Genomic DNA, 18891 nt, shown 5'->3' with positions numbered 1-18891 from the left:
GTCCCCACATAAAAACTTCTAAAGATCTTTGACCTACATTGTTTGTTCTTACTTTGAACTGTGGTGCACTTGCACATACATATTCATATTGATATCTTATATCTTATTTTAGCCTATCCTATCCTATCATGCTTAAGCCATACAAATATCTTCAAACAAAACACAAGTTAAAAAAAATATTGCCTAGTTAGCTGCTGACACAAATAATTCAAGGAAGTCCACAATCAAACAAACGAGACTTTGAACATTCACCATAAACAGTCTATGATATTCACCAAGCGATATCAAATGTAATTTTAGAGAGCTTTCGGGAATCTTCGGCTACTTTCGTCAGATCCGGGTCACATGACGCGATTAGCTCTGCAGCCAGCATGAGCTCAGCTTTCTGCTGCTCTGTAGCCACAAACATTTCTTATGCTAGCGAGCACCTGGTTTAGTGATTTTTGTATTCTCTGAGTTACATAAGTAGCTTTATTTCACCACAAAGTACTCTTTAGAAGACTTGTCTTAGAGCTATATAGCACGGGGTCGCGCTTTTGAGCATATTTGGACATTTTATCTGCGTTAGCTAGCCAAGGTTAGCGCGTTAGCTAACGGTAACAGCAACATGAATATTGACAACGTTAATCAGTCTGTCACAACTGGAGTGTCATCCACGACTTCTTCAACTTCAAGTAATTGTATTGCAAATGATAATGCAACAACCAACCTCAGCAGCATCCCTTCGGTCACGAGTAATGGTAACGTTATGTGACTTTTACTAGCCTAATAGTATTGTTCATGTTGTTGTACTCCACACTTAAGTTAGTTCAAGGTAGGATAGCTGGTTTATTTATTTTTTACTGAAGATTGATGATTTATTTGCCTTTTACAATTTATATGCAAAGACGTCATGCATGCTTCATGACTCGTGTTGTGTGGAGTTGGATTTTTTTGCAGCACTTGTTTTCACAGTTTGGACTTTGCGCAACCTTTCTTTAGGCAATACTGCTAAACACCTTGTCCTAGAAGTAAAGACTGTAACATCTCAGTATTTGTGAAATGCACGAGGTATATATACAATTGTGTTCCTTTAATTCAAAAATAAAACTATCCCAAACACGTCTATTACAGCTTCGTCCTCAGCGGCCATGGTGACACCGTCAGCGGACTCATCGGTCTCCAACGGCGTCTACGTTCCTGGAGGCATCACCAACGGAGATGTAAAGCCTGCTCTCCCCACCATGCCCCTGGCAGACTTCCTCATGCAGCTGGAAGAGTATACTCCCACAGTAAGTCAAGTTTTGTCATTGTCAGTCAGCTGCATTCACGGAGAGCAATGATAAGGTGTTTGAAAGGCCAGCGTTTCAAAACACTGCATATTTTCGAGTTATTGACAGCTGGATTCTGGCTAATTTTGATACAAGGGTTGTCAGCTACCAGCTACATTAACTGATCACCGTCGCCCAATCTTTTTAAGATTCAGGTGAAACAATTATTTATATTATAATATATATATTATCTAGTCAATACATTCGATCACATTGATGCAAAAATCATGTAAACCATATATTTCCAAAAAGCAATAATCATTTGTGTCAGTATAACAAGTAAAGCGCACTAAGAAGAGTGCAGATCTCCACCAGTTACTTCTCCCTCTACCCTGCTAAATGAAGAAGAGTTAAATCTCACTCAATTGTCCCTCCATTACATTACAGGTAATTTAGTAGACGCTCTTATCCAGAGCGACTTACAGTGAACTAACGACAGGGACAGTCTCCCTGCAGCAACTCGGGGTTAAGTACCTTGCTCAGGGGCACAATGGGGGCAGCCCTGGTATTGAACTCACCCTGATGTTGTATTTGGAAGCCGTTCCCCGCTCCTTTACTCTCAATATGGAGGAAAAGATACCTAAAATGGGGATTCATTTATCTTGTATTGTGCATTACTTTTCATAATCATAACATATCAGGTATGCAATTAATCTGCAGATGCGCCGGTTTAAATTGAGACCAAACTTTCAATGGATGTCAGTGTTCAGCTGCAGATGGATATACACACGCACACACAAAAGCACATGCACAACCAAACGCATTCGTTTCTTCAGTGGCCAGAGGCTGTTCTAGCTACACTTCATTTGTCTAATCATCACTGAATGACAGACATACAGTAATAATGTTCTTCACAAATAAGTATCAGTCGCAGCAAAGTGGGCTACGTGAATCTTGACCACAAGCTAAACTCCACTTTTTTTCCTTCTTATTATTCTTGTTTTTCAGATTCCTGATGCAGTTACAGGTTACTACCTCAACAGGGCTGGCTTTGAGGCTTCTGATCCACGAATGTAAGTGCAACAATGACTTTCTATGAATTTCAGTGTGACTGGTTCTTCTGGATTCCAATAACATGACAGAAATAACAGGGCTGTTATTTGACTTGCAGTGCAGGTACAAAACTTATATTTGAGCAGCTGCAGGTGGAGTGTGAAGAATGTAGACTGTATGAATAAGAGGCTCATTGTAAAGCCCTTTGATCAAAAACACTATATGAAAGCAGTTCAGTTTATTTAATTTACTTGTTTGGAGTTTAAAGATCTAAGAAGTTTTAATCTTAGATAATGTTTTTGATCATAAATCAGAAACATAATTTGTAAGCGAACAGGCAGTGCATGAATAGATTCTTAAGAAAGATGATGTAACTCGTTACTGTGTGTTTAATCAATAACCTGGGACAAACTGTTCCATATGCTTATAATGAAGTGTGGAATTTGTGGATGAATTGTTTTATTTACTGCTCATATTAAACACAATGTTGTCTGAATGTTGTTCAGCAGCTTTCAGTCAGGTAACATACTTGATAAGATTATTTGATTTTTCTGAGTGATAATGCTAACGTTAACTTCTCTTACAAACTAAGAAAAACTGATTTGATGTTAAGATTGACTGCCATGTCTGCCCAGGAGCTGTTGTATACAGATATACACCAGTACTGCTACCAATCCTCACTTTTATCTTTATTGGCATGTATGAGCATAAAGTACAGACTCTTTAGCCCAGTCGACCATTCCTTTTCACCTTTTATGATAGTGGCTGTAATGATTTTTTTAAAGTGAAAATGAGATCAGAGGAACTATTTGATCTGACTTATTAGTTGTTTTTCCCCCCATGATAGATAGACGAACAGATGCTGGAAAACCACAACACTGATTTTCTTTGTCATTTCTTTAGAATCCGTCTGATCTCGCTTGCTTCTCAGAAGTTTATCTCAGACATTGCCAATGATGCGCTGCAGTACTGTAAAATGAAGGGCACAGCCTCAGGAAGCTCGAGGAGTAAGACAAAGGTCAGTGTTTTACTTTCAACCTCTGCTTTATATGTAATACCTCCATACAATATTTTAAATGTGCTGTATGTGAGAAGAAATGTTTTGTAAGAAAATGGTGACAGAGGAAGTTGTCAACCTTTTACCTGTAAGTGCTCTGATCGTGTTGTTCCTGATAGTTAATGGTTTTGTATTTTTTCTTCTTCTCTATATATAGGATAAGAAGTACACTCTGACTATGGAAGACCTGACTCCTGCCCTCACAGAATATGGCGTCAATGTCAAGAAACCATATTACTTTACATAGAACTTCCTTTCTTTCTTTCTTTTGAGGCTTTTTGATTTTGCTAGTTTTAGCTCCCTGCTGACCCACTAGAGTCTGTCAACACCTTTATTAAAATGTTTTTTTTTATTTTATTTTTTTTTATCATGGTGCTTTAGTACAGCTTTGACAAATCTTTGTTGTCACTTTGCCATTTGTTACATTTTGTGGAGCCACGTTTGCATTATGTTAAATTGTATAATTACGTTTTATTGTGAAACTAAAACCCTTACCAAAAACCTTGATGTTACATCTGTCTAACACAAGTAGGTGTGCTATACATTTTCTGACATTTAATCGAATGGAGCCCCTTTTTTGTGATCAAATATTTAGTATTATTTGAACAAAGAGATGTTGACATACAATCCGAAATACAGCAGTGAATAAAAGTAATAAAACAAAACACTATATGTTTAAAGACTGGTCAGTAAGGTGTTTCAATACTATGACAGACCTGCAAATGGCACACGTATAAAGTCACTCCAAGTCACTAGAAAATGCAGCTTCTTCAAAATATACTCTGTAAACATTGATTACATATTAGAAAGGAATATTGTAAAGGTTGTTTAAAGAATTAAAATAAATAAAAGATTGCTATTGCTATAGAATAATGTAAAGCCACTTAATAATTTTGCTGATTGACTGTCATGTAAACAGGAGTACACGTTTTTGAATGGTCCTTATGGACATATGTATTTATTCTTAATTATATGTTTAATTCTGCTTCTAATTGAATTTACCTAGGAGGGATTCATAATGTACTTCTAATTCTCCTTTACTACAAAATAAATAAATTACTGGCTTCATAAATTGAGTATAACATCACAAGTTCTCACGAAATAACCTAATTATTACAGTAAATGTTTGTTGTTTTTCTACATCTAAACAATTAAAGTTAGGTGACCACCACACGGCACCCTGGTGGATTTATCCAAGCCTTTTACTATCGCGCTTTCTCGCCATGGCAGTATTTTGTCCCCAACTGCGAGCCGTAACATGTCTCTCCTGGGCCACCGTAGATCCGAACAGCGCATATGCTGTTCATTCAAATTCTTCGCGTGTTATCTCGCAAAATACCATTTTTTATTTAGTCTTAAAGAGCCAGGAAAGTGTCAAAATGTCTGTCCAAATAACAAATTCCAACAACCCGATTGTCTTCTTCGACATAACCATCGGAGGGCAGGTGAGTAGAAGAAAGAGATTAGCTGTTAGCTAACATCGACTTTACTTTCCAGCTAACTAACGTTAATTCAACGTTACCATAACTCACCATAATCTCGTGTTTTGGTTAAAAGTTGTGATCCAGTTAACTACGTCGGTGGTATTTAGATGTCCGCCTTTTAAAACATGTATCTGATACACACAACAATGTGCAGATTCTACACTTCTCGCGCGGTTTATATTGTTGTGAGCTTCTTGTAGCGAATTACGGTATAAGTATCAAGATGGTGGTCTGTGGTTTAAATGATACCAGTTTATTACAAATAAGAATAATTAACTCAGGGTTGTAGTCTGTAAAATGATAGCTCACCTGGCAAAGTTTACATTGTTAAATACTGTAAGAAGAAAAACGTGACTAATATATTATGCTACGGTATAATTGTGATATTCAAGATGTCGTTCAGCGCGTGGAAGTATAGCCTTATACATTAATCTTACCTTTGAACTAATACTAATTACCAGTAATTGCAATTACTACGGTTAAAGTACTTATCTATAATGTGAAATATTCATGACTAAATCAATAAACAAAGTAAACATTTTGAGATCCTTAGGTACTGCTTCTTAAGTGTATTAAAGTAAATACATTTATATACATATAGCTCATCTGCTTCATCAGACAGTTTGGGTGTGGTTTAATTGCAAAACCGAAAATGCAAACAACCCCACAACTATCAACAGATTTAACCTTTTTAAATTTACTTTTGAGATGACACGTGTTTTTCAACTAAGGCCTGTGCATTTCAAACTAGTGAGAAGAGCTGAGATACTGTTCAGGGCCTATTTAATACAGGCCAGAGGTGAGGTGGAGCTGTGTGCACCTGCATGGTAGTACAATTACCATTAAAGGAACTCGGATGGTATGATGATGGAGAAGTAGGTCTGGGAGTTCTGCACTGAGCAAAGGCACTACACACCCATAGTGTTTTGTGGTGGTTGCGTGTCAATATCTTAGTCATGATAACCAGGTCCATGTCACCTGGTCTTAGTCATGTTGACCTGTCTTAGCAGTAGGGTGGACTTCACTTTCTCTAGGGGGGTCCGGGGGCAATGCTCCCCCGGGCAGAATTGTTTTTAACATTTTAAAGTGAATTGTATGCATCTGGTGCACTTTGAAAGCGAAATGAAGATGCTAGATCTAATAGAACTTTGTGGTCTTGGTAAGGGGAGGGGGCACAACTCTCAACACTAATATCAAAAATATATCTGCCTCTTCTTCTGCATGACCCTTTAAAATATGTTTAAACAATGATTTATTAACTGATCGAGACACTAAAGTAAGTGTGTTCACCGTCATGTGTGCTAAACAAATGCATTATTCTCTGGAACTTCGGGCTATGTATTTTCATTAGTGATTTATTTAGCTAGTACTGTGGCCTATTACAGGAATTTAATCCAAGAATTGCTAATTTACTCCTCAACCTGAACTAACCATCACACTGTTGGCTCCAGAATCACTTGTTCTTTGCTGCTGCTTCCCTGTGGCAGAGCTGCACCTTTCCTTAGGACTCTTCTTACAGGACTGTCTCAGAAAATTAGAATATTGTGATAAAGTTCTTTATTTTCTGTAATGCAATTAAAAAAACAAAAATGTCATACATTCTGGATTCATTACAAATCAACTGAAATATTGCAAGCCTTTTATTATTTTAATATTGCTGATTATGGCATACAGCTTAAGAAAACTCAAATATCCTATCTCTAAATATTAGAATATCATGAAAAAGTATACTAGTAGGGTGTTCAACGAATCACTTGAATCGTCTAATTAACTCGAAACACCTGCAAGGGTTTCCTGAGCCTTGAAAAACACTCAGCTTGGTTCAGTAAACTAAATCACAAGTATGGGGAAGACTGCTGATCTGACTGCTGTCCAGAGGACCATCATTGACACCCTCCATCAGGAGGGTAAGACACAAAAAGAAATGTCTCAAAGAGCAAGCTGTTCACAGAGTGCAGTTTCAAAGCACATCCACAAAAAGTCTGTTGGAAGGGGGAAATGTGGCAGGAAACGCTGCACAACCAAAAGAGATGACCGCAGCCTTAACAGCATTGTGAAGAAGAGTCGCTTCCAGAATTTGGGGGAGCTTCAAAGACAGTGGACTGAAGCTGGAGTCCAGGTATCAAAAGCCACTGTTCACAGACGTGTCCGGGAAATGGGCTACAATAGCCGTTTTCCCATGGTCAAGCCACTTCTGAACTCAAGACAACGGAAGAAGCGTCTGACTTGGGCTATGGAAAAGAAGCACTGGACAGTTGCAGAGTGGTCCAAAGTCCTCTTTTCAGACGAAAGCAAGTTTTGTATTTCATTTGGAAGTCAAGGCGCCAGAGTCTGGAGAAAGGCTGGAGAGGAGCAAAATCCAAGTTGCTTGAAATCCAGTGTGAAGTTCCCACAGTCAGCGATGGTTTGGGGAGCCATGTCAGCTGCTGGTGTTGGTCCACTGTGTTTCATCAAGCCCAGAGTAAATGCAGCTGTGTACCAAGAGATTTTAGAGCACTACATGCTTCCGTCTGCTGAAAAGCTCTATGGAGATGAGGAATTCATTTTCCAGCATGATCTGGCACCTGCCCACAGTGCCAAAACCACCAGTAACTGGTGTACTGACCATGGCATTACTGTCCTCGATTGGCCTGCCAATTCCCCTGACCTGAACCCCATAGAGAATATGTGGGGTATTGTGAAGAAGAAGCTGAAAGACACCAGACCCAACAATGCTAATGAGCTAAAGGCCGCTATTGAAGCATCCTGGGCATCCATAACACCTCAGCAATGCCACAGGCTGATTGCCTCCATGCCACGCCGCATTGATGCAGTAATCCGTGCAAAAGGATTCCCAACCAAGTACTGAGTGCATTAATGGACATTTTCAAATGTTTGATTTTGTTTTGCTGTTATAAATCTTTTTTTTTTACTTGGTCTGAGGAACTATTCTAATTTTTTGAGATAGGATTTTTGAGTTTTCTTAAGCTGTAAGCCATAATCAGCAATATTAAAATAATAAAAGGCTTGCAATATTTCAGTTGATTTGTAATGAATCCAGAATGCATGACATTTTTGTTTTTTTAATTGCATTACAGAAAATAAAGAACTTTATCACAATATTCTAATTTTCTGAGACAGTCCTGTATATCCATCTGATCAATGAACATTGGCAGATTGTGATAGTTAGAATAGCTATTCATACATTCCTGCTTACACTTGTTTTCCATAGTGAACAAACGTTAGCTGTTCTGTAGCTAGCCAGTTTCTATTGACTACTGACAGTACACCAACACACATAGAAGAACTAATGTTAACTACACTTTCCCCTTTCCTAGAGTTATTCAAAGTTAAGAAGCTAACACATATTAATAACTTCTTACAATTTCACACAGTGCATCTTCCAAAAATGTCAATCACTTGATCTTCATCAGCTGGTGTTTGCCCAGTTGTTATGTAACAGTTGATGTTCAAAATTGAGATCACTTCTTACATTTCTCATCCATGCTGGATTAAAAATGGAGGTTTAACGTTCATTCTTGACCTTGGAAACAGCAGCTGGGAAAGAAATCTTATCACAAGAATACATAAGCTTAACATCATATTTCATGATCATCATTAAGGTCAAGAATACATTTTGAACCTCTCAAATAGATTAATACACATTAAGTGTTTAAGGAAAGGGCAGAAAAAATACAATTAAATATATTTATTGAGAAGCATTTATAGTCCACATAGTATTTCCCTCAAGTCCAGAATTATCTTTGGCCGGTATAATATAATAATAAGTACCTTTCATACTGTTATTCAGCATCATGTATGACAAAACTTTACTCCTCAACTCTTTAAAGAATTACATTTTGAAGTCCAGTCACAGTCTCTTGCCAAATCAAACATTTTGCAGTTTAATTCTTTGCTCAAAAGCTCTTCTGCATGCAATGATGAAGAGGTGAAAGATGCTCGTCTGCATCAAGGCTTCAGTTTAAGCATCTAACTCATCATTTACACAGGTGAAGCTACATAGAAGCTATAGCTTGAGTCTTTATTTACTTTCTCGTATCATGGTTTTCATTTGCTGTTGGATGTCAGGTATTTAATGTAACCGGTTTATTGTTGACTTCTTTTTCTACTGCACACAGAGGAGAATGTGTATCTTCTTGTCTGATGGGTTCAACACGGCTACTGGGAGTTGCTGCTGTTGTGTTCCTTTGTTCAAATGCCAGTAAATGTGCCACATGCACACGTTTTCTGGGAGTTGGCTGTATGGCCCTTGCGTGTTGCTTTTTACCCAGAACACCACACCCAGCAGTAAACTGTTGGTGCACTCCAACCACAGAAGGTTAACACTAATGTAGGAAGGTATTGCAAAGCCCAAGAACTGACAGGCCACAGACAGAGCGAGATAAGGCATCCAAAATATAGCAAAGCCCAGTGTTAGGCTGAGCCACAGAGGCGGTGGATAGGTGGTCTCCTCCAGATAATTCTGCTCAATGCTTTTTTTCTCCAGACAGTTTGTTGACATGAACAACAAGTCGCTGGTCTGGTTCTCTGGTTCTTTCCTCGCTTCAAATAACCTCTCAGACTGTTTCACCCACTTGGGAATTTTTGACCAATAGGGCAGCAATACCAAAATTAATGCTGAGAAAATCCCCAAAAGGAAGGTAGTCAGTTTAGACTCTTCTACTTCACACACTAGAGCCTTTATCCCTGTCTCAGAATCCTGTACCTTTAGATCAAAGTCGACATAGCTAAATGAGTAAATGGCAGCTAGAATCCACACCAGCAATGTCGAGACGGCGTTCCTTAGGAATTTGCGGAAGGAGCTCTGCTTGCCGAGGTAGGTATCTTCTAAACAGTAGTCCAGTAAACCCAGACACATCATGGGCAGCGGCAGTGCTCCATATATCGCAGAGGCATTAGCCAAGAGGAAGCAGATTAACTCAAGATACGTTTCAGGCCCGAGAAACAACATGATTGCTATTAAAAACACAGTGACGAAGTCAGCCAAGATGATGGACAGGCTGCACAGGCTAAAGAAGGAGGTTTTCTGCTTCTGGCTACATAAAAAAAGGACCCCTACATCCAATCCAAATTTAAAAAGCATAAGTAGCAGAAAGCTGTCAATGTTGTCTGTAAGACGGCCAGACACCATATCTCGTTGCTTTATAACAGCCAGCATTTGGACGATTCCGGTCGTTTCCATAGACCAGTGCAGCATTTATGTTATCGCAAGTGTCCTCAGTTCAGTCTCAAGATGCTCCGGTAAAGGCTGTGGAAGACAAGATAATATTAGTTAGGAACTTTTGGCTGTACAAATGATGGACTGCAATTTAAAATGAGATAAATAGAGATGGTAGAGTAGCTACCAGGAGTTTGAATACCACCCAGATCCCAGATTAATCTATTCAGTAAGTAGATGCCGGCCTTCATAACAGTCATACTAATTATGTTTTTGCTGCATGAAATAGTGCCTCTGGTCTTTTGCCCTGAGGCTTAATGTTGCATTTCTTGAAAGTGTATTGATTTTTTAAAGATGAGCAGCAGCAGTGAGGTGTCTCACCAACAATAAACTCTGGGAGACCCTGACAGTGGACAGTACCAGTACCTGAGACACATTCAAGACTCCACCATAAGATCGATGTATAAAATGTGACTGTGTTTACTCCTTAAACTCCGCTCTTGCACAATAGTAAAAACATATGCATTTTTCCTTTTTTAAAGTTACAAATTAATTAACATTTAAATACATTAAATTGCATGTAATGTGTTAATAAAATAAAACTAAAGTAAGGAAATTGGAGTATAGGCCAAAGTTAAGCAGGTTGATCAGTGAGAGATTGCATTGGATTGGTAAATGCTTGCCAAATATACATTTAAATTATCACCTGATATGGTGTAGTTGAAACCTAATAGTCCCGTTTATTATCCCACCCCACGCTTTATGCAGATAAACAACCTGTGTCACCAGTGCAGAGCCGTTATCAGAAATACCCCATCATATCTGTTTTCCACATTTCTGAGGAAAAAACAAACCAGACAAGCACTGATTCCAGTGTCCTTCCCTGTCACTGTACTGGTCCGTACACTGACAACTATACAGTAAAGATTTGCAACATCTTCCAGCAGCACTCACACAAGAGAAGCCAGTTCTGCCATTTGAAGCGCGTATAATTTACTCAACAAGTAAAAAAATAATTTAAAAAAAGTGACCTGAAGTGATTGGTTCCTCCGTGTTGAGGGTTCTCCGATGAATTTTAGAAGAATCCTGTCACGCTTTCATCAAGGCTTTTTGTTGAGGTGTATGACTGTTGCCAGGTGGAACTGCTCCCTTTTTGATGCAGCTCTTTACCGCTCCACCTTATTATTATGCATGCAAACAACTGATGAGACACGCCTTCGCTGTCCTTAATAAAGCGTACTATAGGAGGTGACTGCCTCTTGTTATGTTGCATGTTCTGTAACCCGGAAAACGCAGGTTTTTACTAAAAGGTACATGTTAGATGAAACGACACCATGTGACTGGATTTGTTTCAGTGTACCTGATCCCTCTACAATTACACTAGTTTGTGTAGAAGGAAACAGTTTCAAAGGTGGAATATAGGAGGCTAAAGGTTGCTTCAAAACAGATGTTATACCTTTATTTTTATGAAGTGCTCAGTCAGTGGTTTTGAACAGCTATTCTTTTCTTCTGGCTACAGTGTTAAGTACGCATGCAGAAATGCAATTTCAATGCAGTAAGTAGCTTAGGAGTACAATTTGTAACACTTCCTCAATGAGTAAAAGCATCTCATTTTTCACATTTAATCAGAATTCAATTATGTATTTCAACAATATAAAATAGCTGTACAAAAATAGCTCAGAACAGTCACCTAAAATTTTTATTTTATTACATATAGTCACAAAACTCTAAATGATTTGTCATGGTCGAACTTGCACTTGCAGCTAGTTTGGAGAAGATTATCTGTCAAATACAAAAAGGGTGATTTAATACTTTATTTCAGTCTGTGACCGGTTCACTCTGCTATTGTTTGCTCTCTGTGTGACTACGTGAATGTACATTCAGGTACAAAGTAGCTGCATGGGCCTTAAAGCAGTTGTGGTAGATGATAGTGTTTGTGGAGTTTGTACTCTTGAAGACAACTATAGGCGAAACACTTGGCCTTGTGAATCAGTTATACAATCACAATAAAAGTAGTTCAACAATATACATTCACGATGTACCACGATCGACCCTTTAACCTGCGTTATTATCTGATAAGAATTTTTGTTCTTTTTCTTTTTATACATTATAAACTGTCTTACCTGTTAGACCTGTTAGACGTGTCAGACTCTAGCCGGAGAAAATGTTCTGTGGTTGATGTTTGTTCCGTACCAACACTTGGCTTCTGTATTTCATGTCATTGCCTGGAAACTAAAATCTTACTATATTGCCAATGTAAATGTCAAAGACGGGAGAACCAATGGCTGGTCGTTTGCTGTGGGTCGCTGAAGGCATGGACTGAAGGCAGAGTTGTCTGCTCGTTTTACAACAGCACAATGTTTGTTCTCACATACAGATACACACACACACACACACAGAGACATTGTTAGTAGCAGTCGGCCACTTGCGTGTCCCTCAGGGATGTGGGAAGGCCTGGGTGGATAGACACCCTCGCTGCCACGCACACACACAAAGCTTATAGAGGATTTAATGTGTTGCATTAAGATTATCTTCTCATTTACATCTTTCTGTAACGTCTGCCTTGACCACTGGGAATCAGAAGAACTGAGAATAGATTGTATTGTTGAGATGAAGCAGAGTCTACTTGATGTTTTCAGCAAGGAAAAGGCAAATGTTTCAATGTATTCAATGCCAGAAGTAGAAGAAAGCAGTTATTTAGTAGATTGGTTTAAGGTGCTCTTTCGGAGTCTGTCGGGTGTAACTGGTTCGTCCAGATGAGACGTAACAAGAACAACCAGTTTATTTACATTCTATGTAGTTTTGTTTGAGGCGTAAACTGTTTGCATCATGTGTGGGTGTTTCTGTCTCTATAGTTTATCCCATTGTTTTGTTTTCGCAATTTATTTGTCAGGATGTCGGACGGATGAAGATCGAGCTGTTTGCTGACGTGGTTCCAAAGACGGCGGAGAATTTCCGGTAAGGAGAAAGCCTGCATCCCGTGGTCTGTTTGAGAGAAGAGAGATATCGCATGTAGGGCTGTCACAATATCATATTTTTACTACACACTTTATGTTGTGGTCAAATCAATTCCAGATACTATAGTATTACGATAGCTATAGAAAAAATAAAATGTTATCAGTCAAATTCATCTTTAACTTTGTTTATTGTGTCACATAAAGAATAAGTTACACTAATGTACAGTGAAAAGACAACCAGAGGAACGGATAAAAAAAAAAAAATACACAAGGCCTGACATCCTGATATTATCATTTGTGTATTTTTAATATAGCAATATTTCAGTTGTATTTATTTTTTATATGTATATATATTGCAAATGCCCTGGGTTTACTGTATATGTTAACACAAATTAAGATATTTCTGATTTTTCTTGGATGTTACTTACACTTTCCATCATCTCTTACAGGCAGTTCTGCACTGGAGAGTTCAGGTAAAGCAGTGAGGAGCTGTGCTCTGATGGTACACACACACAACTTCACCATACTGCACACATTGTCTTAACATCCACTTAAAAGAAATCTGATTTGTCCGAGCTTTTGGCCGCAACCGTATTTTTGAAACGGGACAATGAGAAGCATGTTTCCCCTTATCAGATTATGGGATAAGGAGTAACCTGATTATTTGTCCACATGTATGCTTAAGGTCTCAGAAGGGTATTCATATGTGTTGCTTGTGCATGACCAAAGGCCACGACAGGGACAGCAGGGCTGTGGCAGGAGTGCAGCATCATGAAAGGAAACCTCATTACTCGGAGCTGGGCTTCCTTGTATCCAAAATAATGAAATTTAGTCAAGATTAGTTGTTTTACACTATCTGTATCTAACGCATATGTGCAGTAAGAAAGACGATGTGCTATCCTCGGTCCCCTCACTGTCCTGATGCTCTGCAGATTCTTTCAAGCTGATGTGTCATATGTAGCTAACACTAAACGTGCCAATTATCATCCCAAACGACACCTATTGAGCCAGTTTTTATTATTCAATGTATTTCTTTCTTTATTATCATCAATTAACAGAAGATTTGTGCAACACAATAGTAGTTTTTGTAAAATCCGACTTGATTAGGGATAAAAACATCCAAAAAACTAGTTTAACTAACTATGGTCACAGTACATGTATCCAATTTCATCTTTTAATCCACAAAGTGTGGTGCCAGCTATTACAATGTTAGTGGGTCTGCACGGTTACTGGCAGCTGTTCTAAGACACTGTTTATGCAACCAACACTGTTCTTTCATGGTGTCCCATATGTGATTGCCCATTTACTGTGAAAAGCCAAATCACATGCATGAACAACTTTGTGAGAAGTAGTAGATTGTACAGCGTGATTGTCTGTACTGCTAACTCAATTTTGTTTTCAAACTTCTGTCCTACAGGAAGGACGGAGTTCCTATTGGGTTCAAGGCTTGCACCTTCCACAGGTACACAACATGGCGGCTTCATTTGTATAGCTTATATTATATAAGCCAACAGCAACAGCGTCTGCTGGCCTTCAGAGTGGTTATTATTTCACCTGGTCGTTTCCTGAAACAGCCTTCTGGGTATCCACTGCCAGCACTGGCTGTCCCTGTCCCTGTTTTTATTCATATTTATAGTTCTTCTTCTTCTACGTTTATTTACTCTTTCTTTATTCAAATTAATAATTTAGAACATTCAAAATTAAATGTATGTTTAAAAAAAAAAGAAAGCTCCTGTATTAATGTTTTATGAGAACTACAGTGTTAATAAAACCTTTTTTGTTCTATAACATGTAACACAGTAGAGTCACATCAGCAGAAAAATGTTATGTGAATACTTTTTACAGGCTCTGTGTCCGCAGCGTATAGCGCCTCCTTGTCTCAGCAAATCTGACTACTGATATGTTTTCATTGTTCATTGACAGGGTGATCAAAGACTTCATGATACAAGGAGGGGATTTTGTAAATGTAAGTACATGCACTCTTCTTCTCTGGTCGGTGCTCTTATTCCATTTTTACGATGACAGTTTAATGTTTTGGATCAGTCATTGTTTGCATTTATGGCTGGGATTAAGCCTACAGTAAATTCAGATGCTCATTTATCTTGCAACAATGAATATTCTTATTCTTACAACACAAATAGATTCACAGTATATTGAGGATAATCTTTTCAGTGAATACGTTTTTGCTTGCTGTGAGTGCTAAACCTAACCTGATCGGATAAAAAAGCATGCATTTTAAAGGAGAAGTATGGAAACAAACAGTCCTTTTTCTTTTAATTCTATCAACCTTGTCTTGTCTTTATTAAATAAATAAAGTGTGTTTGTCAAACTGCATTTTGAATTTTGAGTTGAGCAGGAGAATATTTAGTGTTACGCACATCTAAACTTTCATAGCTTTTTCTTTCTACTCTGTGAGCCGTATCTTACGTGCCGTTTTTTTGTCCTTTTGTGAAGGGTGATGGAACTGGCATCTGCAGCATCTACAGAGGTCCATTTTCAGATGAAAACTTCCGAATGAAGCACTGTGCGCCTGGTCTTCTGTCCATGGTATGCATATAGATTAATGATCAGATGTAACACCGTCGAATCAGGAAAGGGTGTCTTTACTTTAACTTCATCCATAGAAAGATGTTGTGTTTCCTGCAAACATGTTGTACAGTATATCTCAAAAGTGAGTACACCCTTTAGATTTTTGCAAATATTCTGTTATATCCTTTCAGGGGATAACATTATCCTACTGAAACTTTGATATAACTTAAAGTAGTCAGTGTGCTGCTTGAATAACAGTATAGATTTATTGTCCTTTGAAAATTACTCAGTACACAGCTGTTAATGTCTAAACAGCTGGCAACAAAAGTGAGTACACCCCATAGTGAACATGTCCTAATTGTGCCCAATGATGTTGTTTTCCCGCCCTGGTGTCATGTGACTCGTTAGTGTTACAAGGATTCAGGTGTAAATGATAAGCAGGGCTGTTAAATTTGGTGTTTTGGGCACAATTCTCTCTGAATGCTGGACAACATGGCACCTCATGGCAAGGAACTCTCTGAGCGGCTGAAAAAAAGGATTATTGCGCTTCACAAAGATGGCCTTGGCTATAAGAAGATTGCCAACACCATGAAAATGAGTTGCAGCACAGTGGCTAAGATCATACAGCGGTTTTCCAGGACAGGTTCCACTCGGAACAGGCCTCGCCAGGGTCGACCAAAGAAGTTGAGTCCACGTGCTCAGCGTCATATCCAGAGGTTGGTTTCCAAAAATAGACGTGCGAGTGCTTCCAGCATTGCTGCAGAGGTTGCAGAAGTGGGATGTCAGCCTGTCAGTGCCCAGACCATACGCCGCACACTGCATCAAATCGGTTTGTATGGCCATCGCCCCAGACAGAAGCCCCTTCTGAAACCGATGCATAAGAAAGCCCGCAAACAGTTTGCTGAAGACAATGAATCCAAGAACATGAGTTACTGGAACCATGTCCTGTGGTCTGATGAGACCAAAATAAACCTGTTTGGGTCAGATAGTGTCCGGCGTGTGTGGCGGCACCCTGGTGAGGAGTACCAAGACAAATGTGTTTTGCCTACAGTCAAGCATGGTGGTGGCAGCATCATGGTCTGGGGCTGCATGAGTGCTGCCGGCACTGGGGAGCTGCATTTCATTGAGGGACACATGAATTCCAATATATACTGTGACATCCTGCAGCAGAGCATGATCCCCTCTCTTCGGAAACTGGGCCGTAGGGCAGTTTTCCAACATGATAATGACCCTAAACACACCTCCAAGATGACAACGGCCTTGCTGAAGAAGCTGAAGGTTAAGGTGATGGACTGGCCAAGTATGTCTCCAGACCTAAACCCAATTGAGCACATGTGGGGGATCCTCAAGAGGAAGGTGGAGGAGTGCAAGGTGTCCAACATCCGTGCGCTCCGTGATGTCGTCGTGGAAGAAGATTCCAGAAGCAACCTGTGCAGCTCTGGTGAATTCCATGCCCAGGAGGGTTAAAGCAGTGCTAGATAACAATGGTGGTCACACAAAATATTGACACTTTGGGCACAATTTAGACATGTTCACTATGGGGTGTACTCACTTTTGTTGCCAGCTGTTTAGACATTAACAGCTGTGTACTGAGTAATTTTCAAAGGACAATAAATCTATACTGTTATTCAAGCAGCACACTGACTACTTTAAGTTATATCAAAGTTTCAGTAGGATAATGTTATCCCCTGAAAGGATATAACAGAATATTTGCAAAAATCTAAAGGGTGTACTCACTTTTGAGATATACTGTATATCCTCTATTATACTGTATAAAATAACAACAAGTGAATTAAGATTCAAGACCCCAACCTCCCATAGATTATAGTATTTAATTGATTCATTCAAAGTGAATTAACCCTGAGCAACACAGACAAAGTTTTCAAACGGCCATTCTTTCTAAATAATGTGTGTTTTACTCAGGCAAACAGTGGGCCAGGGACAAATGGATGTCAGTTTTTCATCACCTGCACTAAATGTGACTGGTTAGATGGGAAGCATGTTGTTTTTGGTGAGTAGGTCTACTAATTATTTAGAGCGGTATTTCGATTTGTTTCTGTGCCAGAGTTAAACTTGTCATGTTTACCGTTTCAGGAAAAGTGGTTGATGGTTTGCTGATCATGAGAAAAATTGAGGTAAAAACACATAATAATATTAATATATTGGTGTCAATGGCTAGAATTGTGAGAGGACGGAGACAGTCATAATGGTGTCACTACAATTGTGCAACATGTTTAAAACACGCTATGCTACTTTGTGTACTGACCCATGACTTCCCCCATCTCTCAAATCAAATCCATCTTGAAGAGAACTATGTACGCATTTCAGAATATCTTCAACACTTTTGTCTTGAACATTCTCATCTCAACAGTGATGTTTAAAACTTCAGACCTAAATATTTCAATAATTACAATAATCTTGTACTGCATGACGGGTGGATATGAGGAAAAGATGCGATAAATAAACAGATATTAAAGTCTTTCTGCTGCTTTTAGTATGCTGCTAAAATACAACAAATTGCTTGTTGATTCAAAAACATTTAAGGAAATTATTTAAAATATTATTTCATTGAGCAAATTGAACTGAACACAAAAGGAACCAATCAAATAAATAACATTTAGATTTTAAAGTGTCTGTTTATCACATAATTGACATGGCGATGACAATAAAGAAGAATGATATATTGTGCAGCCCTAACTGCATCATGTCTAAGTAATCAGACTTGATTTTGTGACTAAATCCATAAGGGTCATTTTAGAGTGTAATGTTTACATGACTACTTGTGCTTCTTCATGCCAACAGAATGTTACTACAGGACCCAACAACAAGCCCAAGCTCCCCATCCTCATTGCACAGTGTGGAGAGATGTGATCCAGCGAGAACTACACAACCTCTGTACACATGAAGTAGTGTCTCATAGTCACTTGATACTCCTCAGCAAACAAAAACGCCACATTTTTTCCTGTGTCGATACATTCGCCCATAGTGCACATTGAAGGACAGTATAAAGTTCAGCAGTATGTCATTATGGTCATTTCTGTTTTGTATAGCTAATTCCAGGATAACTTCTGCATCCAAACCCAGATCAGATTATTCACATGGCAGGTGGGTTTTGGATAGAAAATGCGATTTTCTTTTTTTGATGCGAAACATTCAAATTCTTATTTTAGTCACGCTGTGTTTCAATTCTGAACAATAAATTGTTTTTACATTTTGATAAACCTTTGGAGGAGATCTTGTTTGTTTGAAAAAAGCTGTTTACATCTGTAAATGGCATCATACTTTTTTTTTTTATTGTTCTCTCAACCCCAAGTAGTAACAAGGAATTTTAATTGTTACCAGCTTCACAAAATATATATATATGTATCACAATATTAACGGTAGCCATAGAGGACAACTGCAT

The 18891-nt window shown here is 38.6% G+C and overlaps 3 protein-coding genes across 3 annotated transcripts; 2 read left to right on the top strand and 1 right to left on the bottom strand.

Moving 5' to 3' along the window:
* The first annotated feature begins 320 nt into the window (after positions 1–320).
* taf10 (TAF10 RNA polymerase II, TATA box binding protein (TBP)-associated factor) lies at positions 321–4432 on the top strand. The gene is made up of 5 exons (XM_029435062.1): positions 321–740; positions 1114–1271; positions 2259–2323; positions 3207–3321; positions 3518–4432. Exons 1-5 carry the CDS (start codon positions 608–610, stop codon positions 3605–3607), a joined length of 561 nt encoding a protein of 186 aa, XP_029290922.1. The 5' UTR covers positions 321–607; the 3' UTR covers positions 3608–4432.
* Positions 4433–4565: 133 nt separating this feature from the next.
* On the top strand, positions 4566–18710 carry ppih (peptidylprolyl isomerase H (cyclophilin H)). The gene is made up of 9 exons (XM_029435061.1): positions 4566–4805; positions 12896–12960; positions 13409–13432; positions 14377–14421; positions 14883–14925; positions 15414–15506; positions 17412–17499; positions 17583–17623; positions 18291–18710. Exons 1-9 carry the CDS (start codon positions 4584–4586, stop codon positions 18357–18359), a joined length of 690 nt encoding a protein of 229 aa, XP_029290921.1. The 5' UTR covers positions 4566–4583; the 3' UTR covers positions 18360–18710.
* LOC115010488 (probable G-protein coupled receptor 160) lies at positions 8416–10005 on the bottom strand. Its single transcript, XM_029435060.1, has one exon. The coding sequence runs from the start codon at positions 10000–10002 to the stop codon at positions 8950–8952; it is 1053 nt and encodes a 350-aa protein (XP_029290920.1). The 5' UTR covers positions 10003–10005; the 3' UTR covers positions 8416–8949.
* Positions 18711–18891: the final 181 nt, after the last annotated feature.

Source organism: Cottoperca gobio, chromosome 7 (genome assembly GCF_900634415.1).
Source record: "Cottoperca gobio chromosome 7, fCotGob3.1, whole genome shotgun sequence".
Classification (NCBI taxonomy): Eukaryota; Metazoa; Chordata; class Actinopteri; order Perciformes; family Bovichtidae; genus Cottoperca; species Cottoperca gobio.
Note: the sequence above shows the minus strand (reverse complement) of the source record. Positions and strands in the feature narration are given on the sequence as shown.

Bases quoted from the DNA above. Each gene is read 5' to 3' on its own strand.
- taf10 (XM_029435062.1), top strand. From the start codon at position 608: ATGAATATTGACAACGTTAATCAGTCTGTCACAACTGGAGTGTCATCC. The intron at 1,272-2,258 runs GTAAGTCAAGTT...CTTGTTTTTCAG, and splicing joins TGGAAGAGTATACTCCCACA to ATTCCTGATGCAGTTACAGG. The intron at 3,322-3,517 runs GTCAGTGTTTTA...CTCTATATATAG, and splicing joins GCTCGAGGAGTAAGACAAAG to GATAAGAAGTACACTCTGAC.
- ppih (XM_029435061.1), top strand. From the start codon at position 4,584: ATGGCAGTATTTTGTCCCCAACTGCGAGCCGTAACATGTCTCTCCTGG. The intron at 12,961-13,408 runs GTAAGGAGAAAG...CATCTCTTACAG, and splicing joins AAGACGGCGGAGAATTTCCG to GCAGTTCTGCACTGGAGAGT. The intron at 17,500-17,582 runs GTGAGTAGGTCT...TTACCGTTTCAG, and splicing joins TGGGAAGCATGTTGTTTTTG to GAAAAGTGGTTGATGGTTTG.
- LOC115010488 (XM_029435060.1), bottom strand. From the start codon at position 10,002: ATGCTGGCTGTTATAAAGCAACGAGATATGGTGTCTGGCCGTCTTACA.